Here is a 17,428-nt window from a genome sequence, read left to right on the forward strand (position 1 = left end):
TGTCAGAAAGACTTAAAAGTCTACCTGATATAAACTCTCACTGGCCAAAGATGAAGTCTTAATAAAATTCAATGTACTTTGTAACTCCCAAACAAGTGTAAAATCAGAATTAAAATGCAGTGAGTGTGGTTAAAAGCTAATTGCAGATCTCGTGCTTCTGTACATATTAGCTTTGCTTGCTAATGTCTAAGGGTGTATCTTGTGAAACTATGTGGGCCCAAATTCCCAGGAACTAGGTTGACCGAGATGTGTCCTTCACTGTTATCTTACCACCATATCTTGGATCTGTTATTGGGTTTGTTATTGTTAACTATTATCTTACAACCATATTCTGGTTTTCTTTTTATTGTTCACTGCATACCAGGGGTCTGGTTCGAAATTGTGAGCCCTAAGTGGACAGAATACTAAAAAAAGCTGTGTAACCCGCTGTTGGGGGCTGCACTCTGGTAAGGAGTGTTGGTCCCGATTGGTGGCCTGTCCCGATTGATTACCTTGCCTCTCATTTGTCTCTCATTTGCTTCTTTTTCAATAAATTTCATGTATGACTGTCACTAGTTTTTGTAACATTTTGTTTTAGCTGATGAGTGGATGCAACACAAGTTTGCTAAATGGGGTTCAGTGCCAATAATAAAATATCCAGGAGGTTAAAGGGGGAAATCATAGTGGGGTGACCTGAGCCAGCACAATGACCACACCAGTGACAAAGGTGTTTTGCAGTTTGGCATTTAAGAATATAACCAATTGAAATTTAAAAAAATGGCAAAAGTGGTTGTTCCTACATTATAGGAAAATGATTGGCCCTACCTCAGCAAGGAGCATTTGAACTTTTAGTTTAAGAAATAAGTTATATGTTTAAAACATTTTAAAAGAATTTCAGAAAAGTGGTTTTTAAAAAATCTTGGAATTTTAAGTGGGAAGATTTTGATTATTTAGAAAAATCCACTGTAGTACACCTTCCCTATTGACAAGTTTGGCATGCTCAGATTCAAGTAATCATGGTTTGAAAGTGTATTTAGGCATTTTTCTTGTCTTTGATCTCCTAAATAATACAGTGTAGCAACTATTTACATAGTATTTACATTGAATTAGACATTATAAATAGTCTAGAGAGGATTTACATGGGAGCATGTGTAGAGATTATATGCAAATATGGAGTTCCAGGCTCCTGGCCATTGCGCTCATTTAGGGAATGAACAATGGATGTAAGATTTCTGTCTCTCTCTATCAGTTTCTTTCCCCCTAACTCTGCCTTTCAAATAAATAAATAAATCATTAAAAATATATCTCAATTATCAACCCCACAGATTATTTAAGAGCTTTTTTCATAATTGTTTTAAGATTTATTTTGAAAGAGTTACAGTGGAGGAGGGAGGGGAGACAGAGAGAGAGAGAGAGAGAGAGAGAGAGAAAGGGAGACAGATATCTCTTTCAGACACTGGTTCACTCCTCTGATGACCACTCTGAAGCCAGGAGCCAGGAGTTTCATTCAGGTCTCCTATGTAGGTGGCAGGGGTCCAAACACTTGGGCCATCTTCTGCGGCTTTTGCCAGGCCATTAGCAGGGAGCTGGATAGGAAGCAGAGAAGCAGGGACACAAACTTGTACCACATGGGATGCTGGTGTTGCAGGTAGTGGCTTTATCCACTATGCCACAATGCTGGACCTGCCACAATCTTTTAAAATATTTTTATTTTACTTTTGGCAAACAGAAGAAAAATATTAGAAAATATTCTTAAGTCTGAAAGCCAGTCATTTCATTTTACAAATAAAATGTAGCTACTATAAAATTTTTAGTCAATTGTTTTGTTTTTCACAGTTATTATAAAAGAGAAATTTCTTATCTTAAACTTATTTCATCTTGTTCCAAAGTAATACAGGTTACTAAACCAAAACTAAGAGCAGTGTGCATTATAGCTCTTCCTTTCTTTCATTTTCCATCATTTAATGGTCACACGGAATTTAGGATTCTAAGAAGCCTATCCTCACATCCCTAAGACAAGAAAAGGTTGATACCATTTGGCCCAGTGATTAAGATGCTGGTTAAGACAGCCACATTCCATATTTGAAGTGCCCAGGTTCAGTACCTGGATCCCGGCTTTGGCCAGTCCCAGTTCTGGCCATTATCGACATTTAGGGAATATAGCAGCAGACTGGAACATGCTTTCTCTCTCTCTCTCTTTTCCCCTCCTTCCTCCCTCAAATAAATGAAAGTTAAGAAAACACACATATATACCATGGGAGGACATGTTTTGCAGCATTTAGATTTCCATAGTGTATAGGCATTCCCACTGTGGATTTCAAACTACCAGTGTGATTTCAGGCTACCAATGTGATTGTCACTTGAATCAGCAAGTGTTTATGATGTTCACTGAGCTACAGGAGATGAGGGGTTACCTTTAAAAATGCCATTGGGCTACAGTCTCAAGTGTCTTAGTGTAGAAAGGCTGTGGTTCTCTCACCCATGTTTTTGAGGGAAGAGGTCTAAGTGGGAGCTGGCAAAACCTACCATCTCCTCCACCCAGACCTCTTCCTTGCTCAAACCATGGAACATACAGCTTATTAAGAAGAAAAGAGACCATGAGCCCTGAGTGTCCTGTGGTTTTCTGTGACTAGAGAGCCTACAGAAGCTACATTCACAAAAAGTTTGTTAAGGCCTTATTGTGTGAATAAGGAGATCTGATGACTACCAAAATATAAAAAACTGAAAACAGGAAAATAGTGAATCAAGTACAACACAGGTAGATTTTTAATCACATTGTAGTAAGTATTTTAAAGAGGGATGATGCATTTAAAACAATATAATTCCTCTCCTGATTTCTCTCTCTTCAATCAATTAAGTTTTACAGAAACAAACAAAAAATAGGCTAATTGATTTATTGGAGAGGTTTTAAAAAAGCAAGTCTGCTAAAAACACACATCTCATTTGAGAGTTCTAGCAATGTTCATCTTAGTTATAGTTATTTAGATCAGGAGAGCCTGAGAAAGGGTTTATGCAGGCAGCAGTGCTGTTGCCATGGCAACCTCAACCAAGCTCCAGCTCCTTAGCCACTACTCATGGAAATTGTGTTCCCACTGAGCTTCCGACATCTTGAAATGGTCTAGGAAAACAATTTTACTCACATATTGCACCTTGGAGGTTAGTAATATCTGTGATGATCAAGGAAATGATTTTTTGCACCCTGGGTATAAACTTCAGGCATCTTGTCATGGTGGAACCTGGTTTCCACATTTATCCCTGTCCTGTCTAACTCCCCAAGAACCCTTTGTTTTACTTTATTTCTTCAAGCACATTTACACTATTCTTTTCTGAAAAGTTTTAATTTATTATATGTTTGAGAGACAGAGACAGAAATCTCCTATCTACTGGTTTACTCCATAAATGCCCACAATGGCCCAGACTAGGCCAGGACCAAAGCCAGGAGCCAGGAATTCAATCCAGGTCTCCCATATGGGTAGCAGGGACCCACTCTAGGCAACACCTGCTACCTTCCAGGTTGCACATTAGCAGCAAGCTTGAATTGGGAGTGGAGTTGGGACTTTAACCTATATACTCCTGTATGGGATGTGGGTACTAGGCCAATCAGTCATCCCTAGGTTATTATGTCCTATTAAAAACACTAATTTCTTATGATCCACTGGTGCCACCCTTTCCAATCCCTATGCTTCAAGAATTCAAAGGTACACATCCTACTGATGAGCATTCATGGTTTATGAAACAAAACAAAAATCCTGTGGTGAATTAAAAAGAAAATATGCCTGGGGTAGGCTCCCATTTGATTCTTCTAGTACAGTTGTTCCTTGTCTCTCAGTATTCATAGAGGACTGGTTCCAGGAAACCACCATGTGCCATGAGCTCAAAATTTCTGAGTGTTTAATTACCTTATATAAAATGGCATGGTATTTGCATAGAACCTATGCTACTTTAAATTACCTCTAGATTACTTATAATACCTAATACAATGTAAATGTTATGTAAACAGTTGTTGTACTGCTTAGGGAATAATGAGGAGACAAGATTATATACATAGCCACATTTTTTCCTGAGCATTTCTAATCCACAGTTGGTTGATTCGGTTAATGAGAAACCAGTTGATTCCAACAACTGTATTATGTAGAAGTGCTCCTGTTAGGGAGCTAGCACACTTTGGGATCACACTTTGCAATTTACTGTGTGGTAATTGTAGAAAGTTTTCTTTGGGCTGTTTTTGTATCTGTAAAATAAATGATAATAGCTCTGCTTTGCTGGCTGATATGAAGATTAAACAAGGTAAAATATGTGATTATTCAGCAAAGTGACTGGTACGTGGTAAATGTTCCATTAGTATAAGCTGTCATCATCACCATTATCTTTAAGGTCACCAATAATGTCCTTTTTTCTAAGGCTCATGGATTTATTTCAATCCTTAAAACTCCTTTGTGTTATATTTGCTACTTCTGATTAATTTATCTGTAACTTCAGTTTTTTCCTTAAGCAATACTTCTACAGTCCCGATTTCTCTAACTCAGCATTTCCCACTGGGTGTTATATGGAAAAATATTTTCCTGGGTATATAAAGATATCTCAGGGTTGTTCAATAAGATAAATACAAAATTAAGTACACTGTATTCCAGACTATAAAGCCAGCTTGCTTGGGAATATGTGGCAAGGCTTACAGCACTTTTGGAATGACTGGCTTGAATACTATGCTTAATGGTGAAACCACAGTGCAAATCAGAAATAGAGTAGTGAAGCCCACCACCGCCAATTTTATGTAATACTGTTTAGCAAGTACTAGCCAATGATTTATTTTTATATCTTCATAAGCATCACAAACCCAACTAAATTCATTCTCTCATCCATTCATCCATTCTTCCACAAAAAATATTGTGTTACTACTGGGCCCCACGAATCATCTTAGGTGCAGTGACACAGAGTTGAATACAATCAAGCCCTCACGAAGCACACCTTCTAGTCGGAGACACAAACATGTAGAGAAATAAATATTACATGTTGTGAAATATTAAGGAAGTATTACGTTCTATGAAGATAAATAAAGCAGAAGAAAGCGAGAGAGAATGTTCTTTTGGGTAGGGTTATCAGTGAAAAAATATCTCAAAGGTGACATTAAAACAGAGGCTTTAAGGAAGTAGGGAAGTAAGCCGTGTAAGTATCTGGGGAAGGTGAGAACAAGGCCGATGGGCTCAGAGAAGAACAATGAGGCACAAAGAGGAATGAATGAGATGAGACCAGAGAAGTAAGAAGAAACTAAATGATGTAGCATCTTGTACAGTATGGCAAAGACACTGAATTTTGGTCTAAGTGTAATGGGAAGCCACTGGAAGTTTATAAGTAGGGGAGTGATTGATCATATTTTAACTTCTTAAAAGACCATCCTTTTTTCTGTGAGGGAAATTGATTGTAAAGGAACAAAAGAGGAAGGATGCAGGAAGACTAGCTAAGAGGCAGATCTCTGGGCAAGAGATCATAGTGACTTGGACAATAGCAAAAGACCACAGTGGCTTGGATGAGGGTAGCTGTGGTTGCGCTAGTGGGAAGTGGTCAGGTTGAAGACATATTTTAATGCCAAATCAACAGGACTTGCTAGTGGAATGGATGTGATATATGACAAAAAGAAAGGACTGAAGAATGGCTCTAAGATTTTTACCTGAGAAACCAGGTAAATGGAGGTGCCATTTACTAAGAAACAGCCAGGGGAAGAATGAGTTATGAGGTAATAGCAACTTTCCTGTTTCAGACATATTAAGTTTGGGCTTAATATGTTGTTATGAACTTCTTGAGATCAGAAATGTGTAATATATCTTTGCATCCCTAGAATAGAGCTTGCTGTATTGTAGGTGCCCAAATGCTTATCGTAACAAATAAAAGAACCATGTATGAATAAAACAAAATTATGCTCATAGATGAGGGCAACAGGGAAGTTCCTAATGCTTCTTAAATTATATTTATCTCAAGTAACTAAGAAATATTGATAAGGCTAAGGTGATAGGTCATTTTAACCATTATGCCTAGTAAGTTAGCAGATTCTAAATACTACTAATGTATTCTCTGATCTTCACACTAGTATTACACTTCTGGCAGAAGAAAACAGAGAGAATATCAACATGCACACAAATTTATTCCTGACACATACAGCTATAACATCTAATATCTACCCATATCCACTTGTATTTTGTGCTTCCTCTCAAATAATTAATTTTCTGCTTTGGAAAAAGTCAAATCTTCTAGTCCCTTCAACAAGCTAAAAAAAGAGGGCCATCTCAAATGATAAATAGATTAAAGCTAATAATTAACTTCAATTTGCCCTGAATTCAACAGACTGATTGTCTAGACAGTCCTAATTTATTTGATTATTGTCCAGCACTCATCTTCACTTTAGATAAACAGATCTCAGCCAAGTTAGGGAATGCAATTATCTCTTAATTCATTATTTGCCCCACTCTTTCACTGAAATTTAAAATACATTGGGGACACTCCATACTGCTGTCCTCAGATTCTGTACACTAGGATGGACTATGATTTGAAGCCATAGTCCCCTAAATGTTTTATGAAACATTAGTCCTGAAGTAAGATGCTTCAGGGGGAAAAGTTTATGGAAATTGGGACAGCTAATACTATCTTTCCCTCCCATAAATGTCTGGTGCACACTAGCATAATAAAGGTCTTGAGAAGTTCTGCAGTAAAGAAACCCAATTAACTCAGTATTTTCCACATTCTGCCATAAAAAAAAAAAAAACTATACCTCAAAATAAACTTTGGGAAAGCTGGTTAAACAATACCTACGGTACAAGCTGAGAGTGCTGGAGCAAAGTTTTGCTACAGCTTATTATGACTGACACTCTACCATTTGTGATAGTACTTCCTCTTTAATCCCAAAAGGGAAATTTTCTTCAACAATCATCACCACCTATGAACAGGTGTAGAGTACATTGCATAACATATTTCTTAAGTTAATTCTCTACTATTCAGTGAAGTGGTCTCTGACTAACAAAATTCTTACATAAATGCACATTTGTACTCTTAGACTAATCACTTCAAGAATAATAAAATGTGCAAGTATCAGCTTATACTGACATTTTTGAAGAAACATTCCTGAAGTAGGAAAACGGACAGCAAAACTCACAGACTTTACTTAAGGCATACAATGAGTACTCATTCAACAAATATTTATTAGTGAGTAAATAACTGAATGGACAAATACATGCAGGTATGTATTTGTAAAAGGCCTTCAAATGAAGCCACAGCTCACTGTTTACTAATTTAACCTGGAAATAGTCACCTTCGAGGTCATCTTTTTTATATTTCATAATTTATCCACAATTCACAACACTTTTGCCAAGCATTACTTCTTCCACAAAACCCTTTTCCTATCATTTCTTTCAGGTTGAATTAACTGCTTCCTTCTCTGTGCCACCTCTGGACCTCTGAACTAACCTCAAGTTCAGTTTGAGAATCCCTTATCCAAAATGCCTGGGACCAGAAATGTTTTGGATTTCAGATGTTTTATTTTAAAATTTATTTCAGACTTTATAATATTTGCATATATATCATGACATATCTTAGGGATGGAACTCAAGTCTAAACACACAAATAATTTATGTTTCAAATGGACCTTTATATACATAGCCAGATGGTAATTTTATAGAATATTTTAGTGCATCTATAATTTGACTGTGACCTATTAGATGAGGTCAGGTGTAGAATTTTCCACTATGGTGTCCTGTGGTGCTCAAAAATTTTTGGATTTTGGAGCATTTCAGATTTCAAATTAGGGATGCTCAACTTGTACCTACAGCACTTTAGGATCACAGTTTTAACCTCTGTCACACAGGGGGATCCAATGCCTCACACAAGTCACTTCATAGACAAATGGGCTTACAGATAAATGGGAGAACACTCTCAGATAAAAATTTCTCTCTTTCACATGGCTCTGAATTTTGCCAAATGATTTCAATGGTCAATGATCTTAATAAGTGATAACAAATGCATATTAATTCAGAAATGCATGATTAATATTAAAGGATTCATTTCTTTTTTTAAAAAAAAGATTTATTTATATTTATTTATTTATTTGAAAGTCAGAGTTACAGAGAGAGAGGAGAAGCAGGGAGAGAGAGAGAGAGAGAGAGAGAGGTCCTTCATCTGATGGTTCACTCCCCAGATGGCCACAATGGCTGGAGCTGCGCTGATCTAGAAGCCAGGAGCTTCCTCCAGGTCTCCCACATGGGTGCAGGGGCCCAAGGACTTGGGCCATCCTCCACGTTTTCCCCAGGCCACAGCAGAGAGCTGGATCAGAAGTGGAGCAGCCCCGGGTCTGGAACGGGCACCCATATGGGATGCCGGAGCCTCAGGCCAAGGCATTAACACGCTGCGCCACAGCGCCGGCCCAGGATTCATTTCAATATGTAAAATCTTTAAATAGTGATCTTGAGAAGCTACTTTTATATTTTATAATATATAAAATATTTATTACATATAACTGCAATGTATTAAAATATATAAACTTTTATATTTTATATAAAATACAAAAATGCATTATAAAATTTAAAATTTCACAAAGTAATAACACTGCACATAATACATGAAGGAACTTCAAAAAGTTCATGGAAAATAGAATTAAAAGGTAAGTGTTTTTATTGCAAAAAATTTGAAATCCATTCATAGCTTTTCATAGGACACATTTTCTGTGAACTTTTGGAATGTCCCTTATACAAGTGGATTTCAGCATCTTTTTTGCACCCAAATACATTCATCTTTTAATTTCCTTTTTCATGAGGAAGTACCATCTTTTTCAAATGTGTAAATTACTGTCATGCAATAGTCACTTGGTTTTAGAGCCACAAGCATCAAAGTAAAGAAATAATAAGTTCTACTCCAGATATATGGAGTGAGATGGAATAAAGAAAATGAACTGTCCTAGAAGTCAACATTTCAGAGTTCCAAGGTCAAGTTATGTCACTAAGAATTTTGTGGCACTTAGTAATTAACTTGATCTTCTGAGCCTCCAACTCAGACCCTTCAAACTCTTTCAAGTGGCAATTCTGTGACCCTTGGACATGGTTAATATGTAACTCTCAAAGCTTATTATCTGGTTGTTAAGTTCTTATTGCCACTCTTACTTAATCAATCAATCAAATATTGTTATTAAGTGAGTGAGACTTTACTTTGGCCTCGCAACAAATCAGAAAGTTTTTCTGATCACTCAAACTAAAAATGAAAAAAATCCTATCATTATAAAATCTATCCAGTTCATACATGCAAACACAACAGCACTTTAAAAACTTCACGGCAAAGTAGAACTGAAAGATGCTTATTTTGGTACAAAAATTTTTGGAAATCTATACAGTTTTTTCATAATTCACATTTTCCACGAACTTTTTTGAAGTATCCACATATATTCTTTACACAACTACTTACTGAGTGTCTATACTTTCTAATCTCAGGATTGGGTACTGTTGGAAGCCGCTGTGTGTTATAAAACTACAATACACCCTCAGAGTTTCCAGAGACACCTAATGCAAATACTTTCAGATTTTCATACATTAAAATATTTCTATGCCACAACTGTGCAAAGATTGTATGACCCAATATTCACCATGTTTCTTTTACTCTATCTCTAGTGTCTGTGAATCATGCAATTATCCTATATTTAGATCTACTGTTAAATACATTTTTTTCACATTAGTTGAGGATTATGTATAAATTCAATTCAATTAGTATTGACTAACTGGTAAAATTATCCATTAAATGTCAGATAAACCCAAAGGTTCATTCAGCCATGAAGATTGAAAAAAAAAAATCAGAACCCAAATAAATGTAATTCTTCTATTTCTTGTTCAGCATAAGAAATTTTAGTAAGTATCCCAGTTTATTTTTGGGGAAAAAATACAAAATAAGGGGAAAGAAGTCTCCTAAAAGGCACCAAATTAATTTTCAGACTGTACTGAACCTCAGAGTAGCTATAAAACCAAGACACCAAAAATAATCAGCATTTTTAAAATGGAAGCTTTTCCTAATCACTGCAAAACCACATAGTATATGCTGATAAGTTATGGGTTAAAATACTTCAAACAGTCCTGGCAGAAATGATTCTTATGGGAAATGAATTTCAGCAAAAAGGGAAATTATGGTATGCTGTGGACTCAATCATTAGAACACAGAACATCAATCCTTTTTCTTGCAGAATGGCTTTTCTGTTTTAGATGATGAGAAAAATTCAATCCTTGCTGGTTTTATACAACACCTGAATTTGGGGCTGCTAGTGCTCTCACATCTTTAAGTAGAGCCCAGATTATGGGCAAAAACTTAAGAGGGGATTCTGTTGCTTGGATGCTGCTTGGACACTAAGAACTCTATGTGACACTTGGAATTTAAGTGTAAATAACATGTACGAATTGTATTCACCTGGGATCATCCTGAGTCAGCATTATGACTAAGGTGTTTTCACTCTGGACTCTAACCACTCACAGTTTACACAGGTACAAAATTCCTAGACAGATGTGGCACCTGGGTCATTGCAATAGCTACCAGGATCACCCAAAGGCAGAGGAGGCAACTATTGTCATTCTCTGGAACTCAAGCTGTGTGCTTAAATTAAGCACTGCTCATTTCTGGCTGACACCCTCTTGACTCTATATCTGTGCTTTTCCGGTCTTTCCGGCCTGGTGTGTCTTTTTCCCATCTTTTTTATCTCGATGTGTTAAAAGCTTACTTCTTTCTCAAGGTCTTAGCACTTTTTTCTTATTCACAACACTACCTGCTCATCTTTATATACCTATTACCCTGGGATCTGGCCACTGCTTAACATATAGTAGAGGCTCCCAAAATACTTGAACAAGTCCAAAAGCCAAAGCAACCTCTACTAATGAGTTGCTTTGAAGGATCGAGCATTGCCTTTTCCTAACTGTGTTCAAGGGTACAGCAAGATGATCACAGAGGAGATGCTGTCAAGAGGATTAAAATTGTAGGTTATCGGACTAGATGGCTTTTAAAACTCCTTTTGACCCAAAGAGTGAAACTCCAAACAGGCTCATGAAGGACGAATGCAGTGTCCTCTTTTTCTTTTTCTTTCCCTAAAGAGACATTTCAGAAATTCTGGTTAAGGACAGATTTTTAAATCGTCTAACGTTGGTTTTCTGTCATTTGTTGTATCTGTGGCAGCTCATGAGTAATAAGTAGCATCAAAAATCAGCAGCTGAACCACTATCCTTAAAATCAAATCAAGGAATAAGAGACAGAAAATAAGCATAAATTGCTAAATTCAGATTGGAAGCTCTACAAGAGGAGAGAAAAATTAATGGGAGCCAGAGTGATCAAGTGCAGGGTTTTTAAGCAGGTATTAGGTACATAGGACATAAATGGTGAGACAGCACTTCCATGTTAAGAAAAACAATGACAGGTAAGGCATGAAGAGACAAAATGAACAGTGTAGCAGCTGAGGAAAAGAGGCAGTGTGTCTAAAGTTCAAACCCATTTTGGGGAATAGTGGGAAATGCTGCTTGTCCAACAAAGTGGGACCAAATAATTGGGGGGCATGAGAATAAGGAAGGCTTTAGAGGCTCATAACAGGATACTACTGAAGTTCCGGAGCAGAGAAGTGAGATGATAAAAGAAATGTTTAACAAAAATCAAGTCCAAGAGAAAGCTGCCTGCTAGAGAGACTTAAAGGGACCATTATTAGGGTGGGGAACCTTTTTTCTGCCAAGGGCCATTTGGATATTTATAACATCATTCACAGACCATACAACATTATCAACTTAAAAATTAGCCTGCTATCAAGTTATTGATTTTTGAGTCTCGCCTGCAGTTGCCTTGGCAGGGCAAACCAAATGATTCTGCGGGCCTTCTATTGCCCATAGGCTGTACATGGCCTACTCCCATAAGGGTAGCCACTGGGAAGAAAGTCATAACTGATTAGACTTAAAGAGTCAAGGGTTTTTCCTGGGGACAGTGGCGAGGAGCAGGAGGATCACTGGGAATGGAGAAGAGAGATAGCCTAAAAGAGGAGTTAGAAGGATCCTAAAAGGGTATAGAAAATAAAACAGAAGGATGTATAAAAAATGATAGAAAGCATGGTGGTGTCAAGAACTGAGTCAAGGAATTAAAGAAGAGAGGCTAGATTGGAGGGCATGTCGACCCTGCAGTACTCAAGTGTAAAATATCCAGGAGTATATAAGTTATGGGAAAAGAGTTCAGAGAAATAAAAGGATTCAAATTAGAGACTTGTGAGCTTTCTGCAGATAAGAGAAAGCTCAAGTCCTAGAATGAGAAAGAAAAGGAGAGAAAGAGTGCAAGAGCTCAAGCGTGATGACCAGCAAATCCTCAAGGTCATTTCAAAACCAAGTTTGCAAGAATATGAGCACAATGAAAGGAACAGAAAAGGTGCAATCAGGGTGGGATAAAAATTCAGGAGCCAATAGTGTCACAGAAAACATGAAATTTCAAAAAAGAATAGGTGAAAGATGATGGATGGATAAAGATCAGAACATGTTAAAAAACACCATTGTACTAACAATTGATCAGGATCATGCCCCCCTCTCGACTACAAACACATCATATAAAATTATCTAATGGGGGAAAGAAAAAATGGTTCTGTGGCTATAACAATGTCCCTTTTCATGTTTTTAATGACGAAAAAGATATATCAAGATGCTGACATCTTTGTGCAGAAATAGAAATAAAAGATAATTCTGTTAAAATGCATCAATTTTGAATAAAGTCATTTAGAATAAACACTCTTCTGGAAGCCATATAATTGGAATAACACTGCAAAATGCTGGGTACTGGCCAAATATTATAAGTGAGTGGCAACATATCCAGGTTTGCAGATCCTGGCAAAAGTTATAAGGAATATCCAAAGATATTTAAAACACAGGGATATAGGGACTATTGAGTAACTCATGAAATACTGCTGAACACACACAGGTATTGCATTTCTGAGTTCACAAGAATGCTTGAGAAATGATGCCTCTCACTCATGAAACACCAAGGACCTAACATGGATTAGACTTATATCTACTTTCATTTTAGATGAGAATCATCTGGGAAGGCACTACACAGAGAAAGCAATGCTTCTGATCATTTTGGGTACTAAAATCACTCAGATATGACTGATGGAGATGACATTAGAGGAAGGCAAGTACTTTTTCCTCCGATGCTGTTAGGCTGGAAGCTAGCCTCTGAAACAGGCATGTGAACTACCGTGCAAGAAATGCCCTCTACTTCCCCAAAATGGAAATGAACAAACTAATAAATAATGGTGCCCATGGAAAGATCCAGATTTTGTGAATTCTAGAGCTTGTATAATTTGGGTGCCCTCTGTAAGAAATAAGAAAGATTATGAATATAATATTCAATATTGAACTACTTATTTAGACTAAGAACCAGAATGAACCTGCAGTTGAAAGCCCTTTAAGTTTATTAGCAACATGCTAAATCCACCTCTGCTACTGACCAAGTATTGGGAGTAAAGTGTGGAAAAGGATAAAGAGCAAGTATTCAGGGAGAAGAAAAATAAGAGACAAAATGCTCTTTAAGGAATACTGGAGACAGACCAAGAAAAAGAAAAAAATCCCAAAATGAACCCTGATTTGTGGAATATGGATGGTATAGAGATGAGAGGGAAGGCAGAAGTCATAATCAATGTACATTGCACATTACAGTCATATATATTTCCCACTCATCAATAATCACATTGCTTCTAGGAGGCTTGCCTAGAAAGACCAGGTTTTTGAAAACACCAGTCCATTTCATTGCAGGCACCCAACAAGTGTTGGTGAACAAATGAATGATGAATGAATGAATGAAAGGAAATACTCCTTTTTCTAACTGTCCACCAGCATCTGCTTTCCTCTGATGATCTGCCATAGAGATGTTTTCACTGGCACTGGCTGGAATTGTCAAAGCAACAGTTCATGCAGATCATTTCTCTGGTGATTAGGACTGCTTATCCTAAACAATAGAAGCCAAAAAGCTATCTGCAAGCATGTTCAGAGTCACCTCACAAGGATTATACAAGGAGACTTCAAAACATTTGTGGAAAAATTAAAATATAAGTTCATTTTGCTGCAAAACAATCTTGAAATCCATACAGAGATTTTTTCATTATACTCACTTTCTGTGGACTTTATAAAGACCTCTCATATGCATGAATTTAAAAAAAAAATGTTTGCACCAAATTAAATTTAACATTCTATTTCCATTTTCCATAAACATAAAAATGGCTACTGTGGGACTCCCCTACTCACTCTCCTGCCTTCTTTCTCCCTCTTTCTAAATCAGATCCTGCAGGAATCTCTCTGAAATGATTAACATTTCAGAAGGCAGAGGGACAGGTCAGAGTGAGATGGTAGCTAGGGCTGAATCACAATTCTGACATATGAAGCACTTTACCAATTCTAACACACATGACAATTTAATCATGATGAGAAACAGAAAAGTCTCATGCACCACTTGTTTGGTCAGCCACAAACCCAAACCAGGACCAGGATACAAAATTCAGGCAGTGGGAGCTCTTCATCCAAGAACATGTCAGGGCGCTCCCTGAACTGCCCTCAGTGCCTGTTTCATAAATTGATTCCCTTTGGGTAATAAATACCCTACAGTTTCTTGCAAATCCTTAAAAACCAGCAAGTCCTTAAAACTAAGAGCTCACCCCCACACACACCTTTTTTTGTTGTTAAATTTTACCTCTTCCTGAAGGCTTCTGCCTCTTTGCTCTTCATGTACTCAATTCTCTAAGGAAAAGTGCTTAGAGAAATGCAAGGCTGGAATTCTACTATTACTACTACTACCACTACTATTACTACTACTACCACCTCAATACTACAGAAATCATATGATGAGGTTTCTGCTTGGGGCAAAAGATGCGAAATCAGTGAGACAATGCAGCCACCTCTGGAATTAGGAGTATGGGTCCTGAATGGGAGAAAAGGGTCGAGCCACTTCCCAGCTAGGCAAATTGACTTCAGCAGAGTTATTCAAACTCTCCCAAACCTGCTTGGTTTCAGAAAAACAGCCAAGCATTTGGCACCCACCTCACAGAACTGTTGGATCTACATAAAAATGCTAAACGTAACTGCACAGCAAGAGCTAATTAAATATTAGTATTTAATAGTAGTAGTAAAATTATTGTGCTTGTTACCCCCCCAGTTCACAGCCCCAACAGAACTGGCCCAAATCCCACTCCCAACTTGCAGTATCTGAAGCGGAACACGGTTACCCTCTCTCATGCACGAGAGAGACCCCCCAAAAGTCACACAGCTGCTGCAAGCCCCCTCCCCCACAAGCAAGAAAGAGCCCTTCAGGCCACCACTAAGATCCACACTGACCTGATATGCCGCCTCCTATCACCACTACGTCGAACATGTGGATCGCCTTCTCGTGATTCGCCATTCTTGGCTTCAGGCTCTCCCGGGGCGACTGTATATGAGCCGGGACTGCCAAGGGTGGGGCAGACCCTTCTTCGGACACTCGGGGGGAGCCCGAGGGCGGAGTCGGCCTCTTTACTAATACCCAGTGGGAGCCAGGCACCGAGGGCGGGGCAGACCCTTGTGTTAACACCCGGGGAGAGCCCGGGGGCGGAGTCGATCCTTCTAGAGATACCCGGGTGGAGCTGGGTATTGAGAAGGTCGTGGACCCTTGCACTGACACTCGAGGGGTGTTATTGGGAACAGGAGGCGCTGTTATCGATATTTGAGAAGGATAGCTGTGTGTGGGAGGTTCCGCTATCGAATCCCGGGGACTGCTGACCACCAAATGCTGGGCAGACCCTTGAGGTGTGTTAGTGTGTGTAGGCGGCCCTTGCACTGATCGTTGCGAAAAGTATTTGGGTAGAGGGGGTCCTAGTACTGACACCCAAGGATGACCAGGCACTGTGGGGGCGGTGAACCCTTGTATGGTCACTTGGGGTGTGTAATCTGCTGTAGGAGGCATTGGCAAAGCTATTCGTGAGGAGCTACTGCCTGTTGGAAGCCCTGGCCCCGATAACCATGCGAAGCCGGGCACTGAGGTCGGGGTGGGCTCTTGTATCGACCCGCAGTGGGAGGCGGGCACTGAGAACGGGCCAGAGCTTATTATCGACCCATCATCAATGGAGGCGGGACGCACATCAATCGAACTCGGGGGAGTGCTGAATAAAGAGGGCTGGGAGGACCCTTGTGTCGGCACTACGGAATCAGAAAGAGGGACAGTTTCTGTTACCGGCAACCCCAAGATGCCGGTGTCCACGTTAATGGGAGCGGCGGCTCCATCCGACACGTTCGAGCGAGTGGTTGACTGAGGGATCCGATCCCTTGGGCCGTGGGTACTGAAGCCCCAGAGGCCAGTCTTGGAGTCGGAATCAGTCGCCTGGCTAACATTGCGGCTGAGGTGGGAAGACACACCAGAGCTCCACGAGTCGGGCGCGTCCCGTGAGGTCGTGCTCGACTGGGAATTGGCAAGCGGACGGGAAAGAGTCCGCCACTCAGACTGGATACTCCACTCGGACGAATCGGAAGGGGCTTGGCCCACGTTGGAAGCTGAACTGGGGGCCGGGGCAGATGAACTCCCGGTTTCGGCTACACGCTCTGCCTCTCGCTCCCCCACGCCACCGCTGCCCCTGCCCCTGCCCCTGCCCCTGCCGCGGGTGCTGGGAGCCGCTGACGGATTCGGAGCACTCATGGTTCTAAATCACACAGACTGCTGAGGTAGATGTTCCGCCCCTTTACAACCTTCCCCAACCAAGCTCGCCTCTCACACCCAGTCTTGGGTCTGTAATCTCGAAGGCCCGCCCAGAGCGCCCGGCCCACTCAAAGGCGGAGAGCGCAACGCGGCGTGGATGTGGCCAGGCTCCGCCTTCTCCTCAGGCAGGCAGCGCGCGAACTGGAAGTTCGACCGTTGGAGGTTGGGCGATACCCCTGCAGCGGGGGGAACTCTGTGAAGTGGATGTGGGCTTGGCCGCGTGGGATTTTTAACTAACTTCTTTCATTTCGACGATTTAAGTGAAAGCAGCGTTTTCGGGGGGGGGGGGGGAGATGGGCTTAGGAAGGCAGATATCTGGGCAAAACGAACTCAGAGGGCAAGGTTGTGACCCCCCTCCGCTCCATTTGGTATGGTCCCGCTGCGACAGCACGTAGGCTCCGCACGGTCTGCGCACCCTTACGTTTTCCCTAGGGCGGGGCGGGGCGGAATGGAAAGTCGGAAAGATCTGGTTCTGCACGAGGTTTTTCAGGCTGAGCAGTTTAACCAAGGTCAAGCAAGTAAGCATGAAAAATACCTCACCTACCACCGATTAAGTGGAAGTGCAGTTTAAAAGTGAAAGTCAAGGGGCTGGCGTTGTGGTTTATCGGGTTAAACGGCTCCCCGGGATGCGGGCGTCCTATATTGGCGGGCTGTTCCACTTTGATCCCGCTCGTGCTAAAGCGCCTGGGAAAACACGGAAGATGGACCCCTG

General features: G+C 40.1%; 1 protein-coding gene across 1 annotated transcript in view; it reads right to left on the bottom strand.

The window, feature by feature from the left end:
* The window catches only part of MAOA (monoamine oxidase A), a 68,367-nt gene extending 51,837 nt beyond the window's left edge, over positions 1-16,530 (bottom strand). Inside the window, exon 1 of the mRNA XM_062183328.1 lies at positions 15,327-16,530. Coding sequence (XP_062039312.1) covers positions 15,327-15,930 — 604 coding nt within the window. The 5' untranslated portion in view covers positions 15,931-16,530. The remainder of the gene's footprint in view (positions 1-15,326) is intronic.
* Positions 16,531-17,428: the final 898 nt, after the last annotated feature.

Source organism: Lepus europaeus, chromosome X (genome assembly GCF_033115175.1).
Source record: "Lepus europaeus isolate LE1 chromosome X, mLepTim1.pri, whole genome shotgun sequence".
In the NCBI taxonomy this organism is placed as follows: Eukaryota; Metazoa; Chordata; class Mammalia; order Lagomorpha; family Leporidae; genus Lepus; species Lepus europaeus.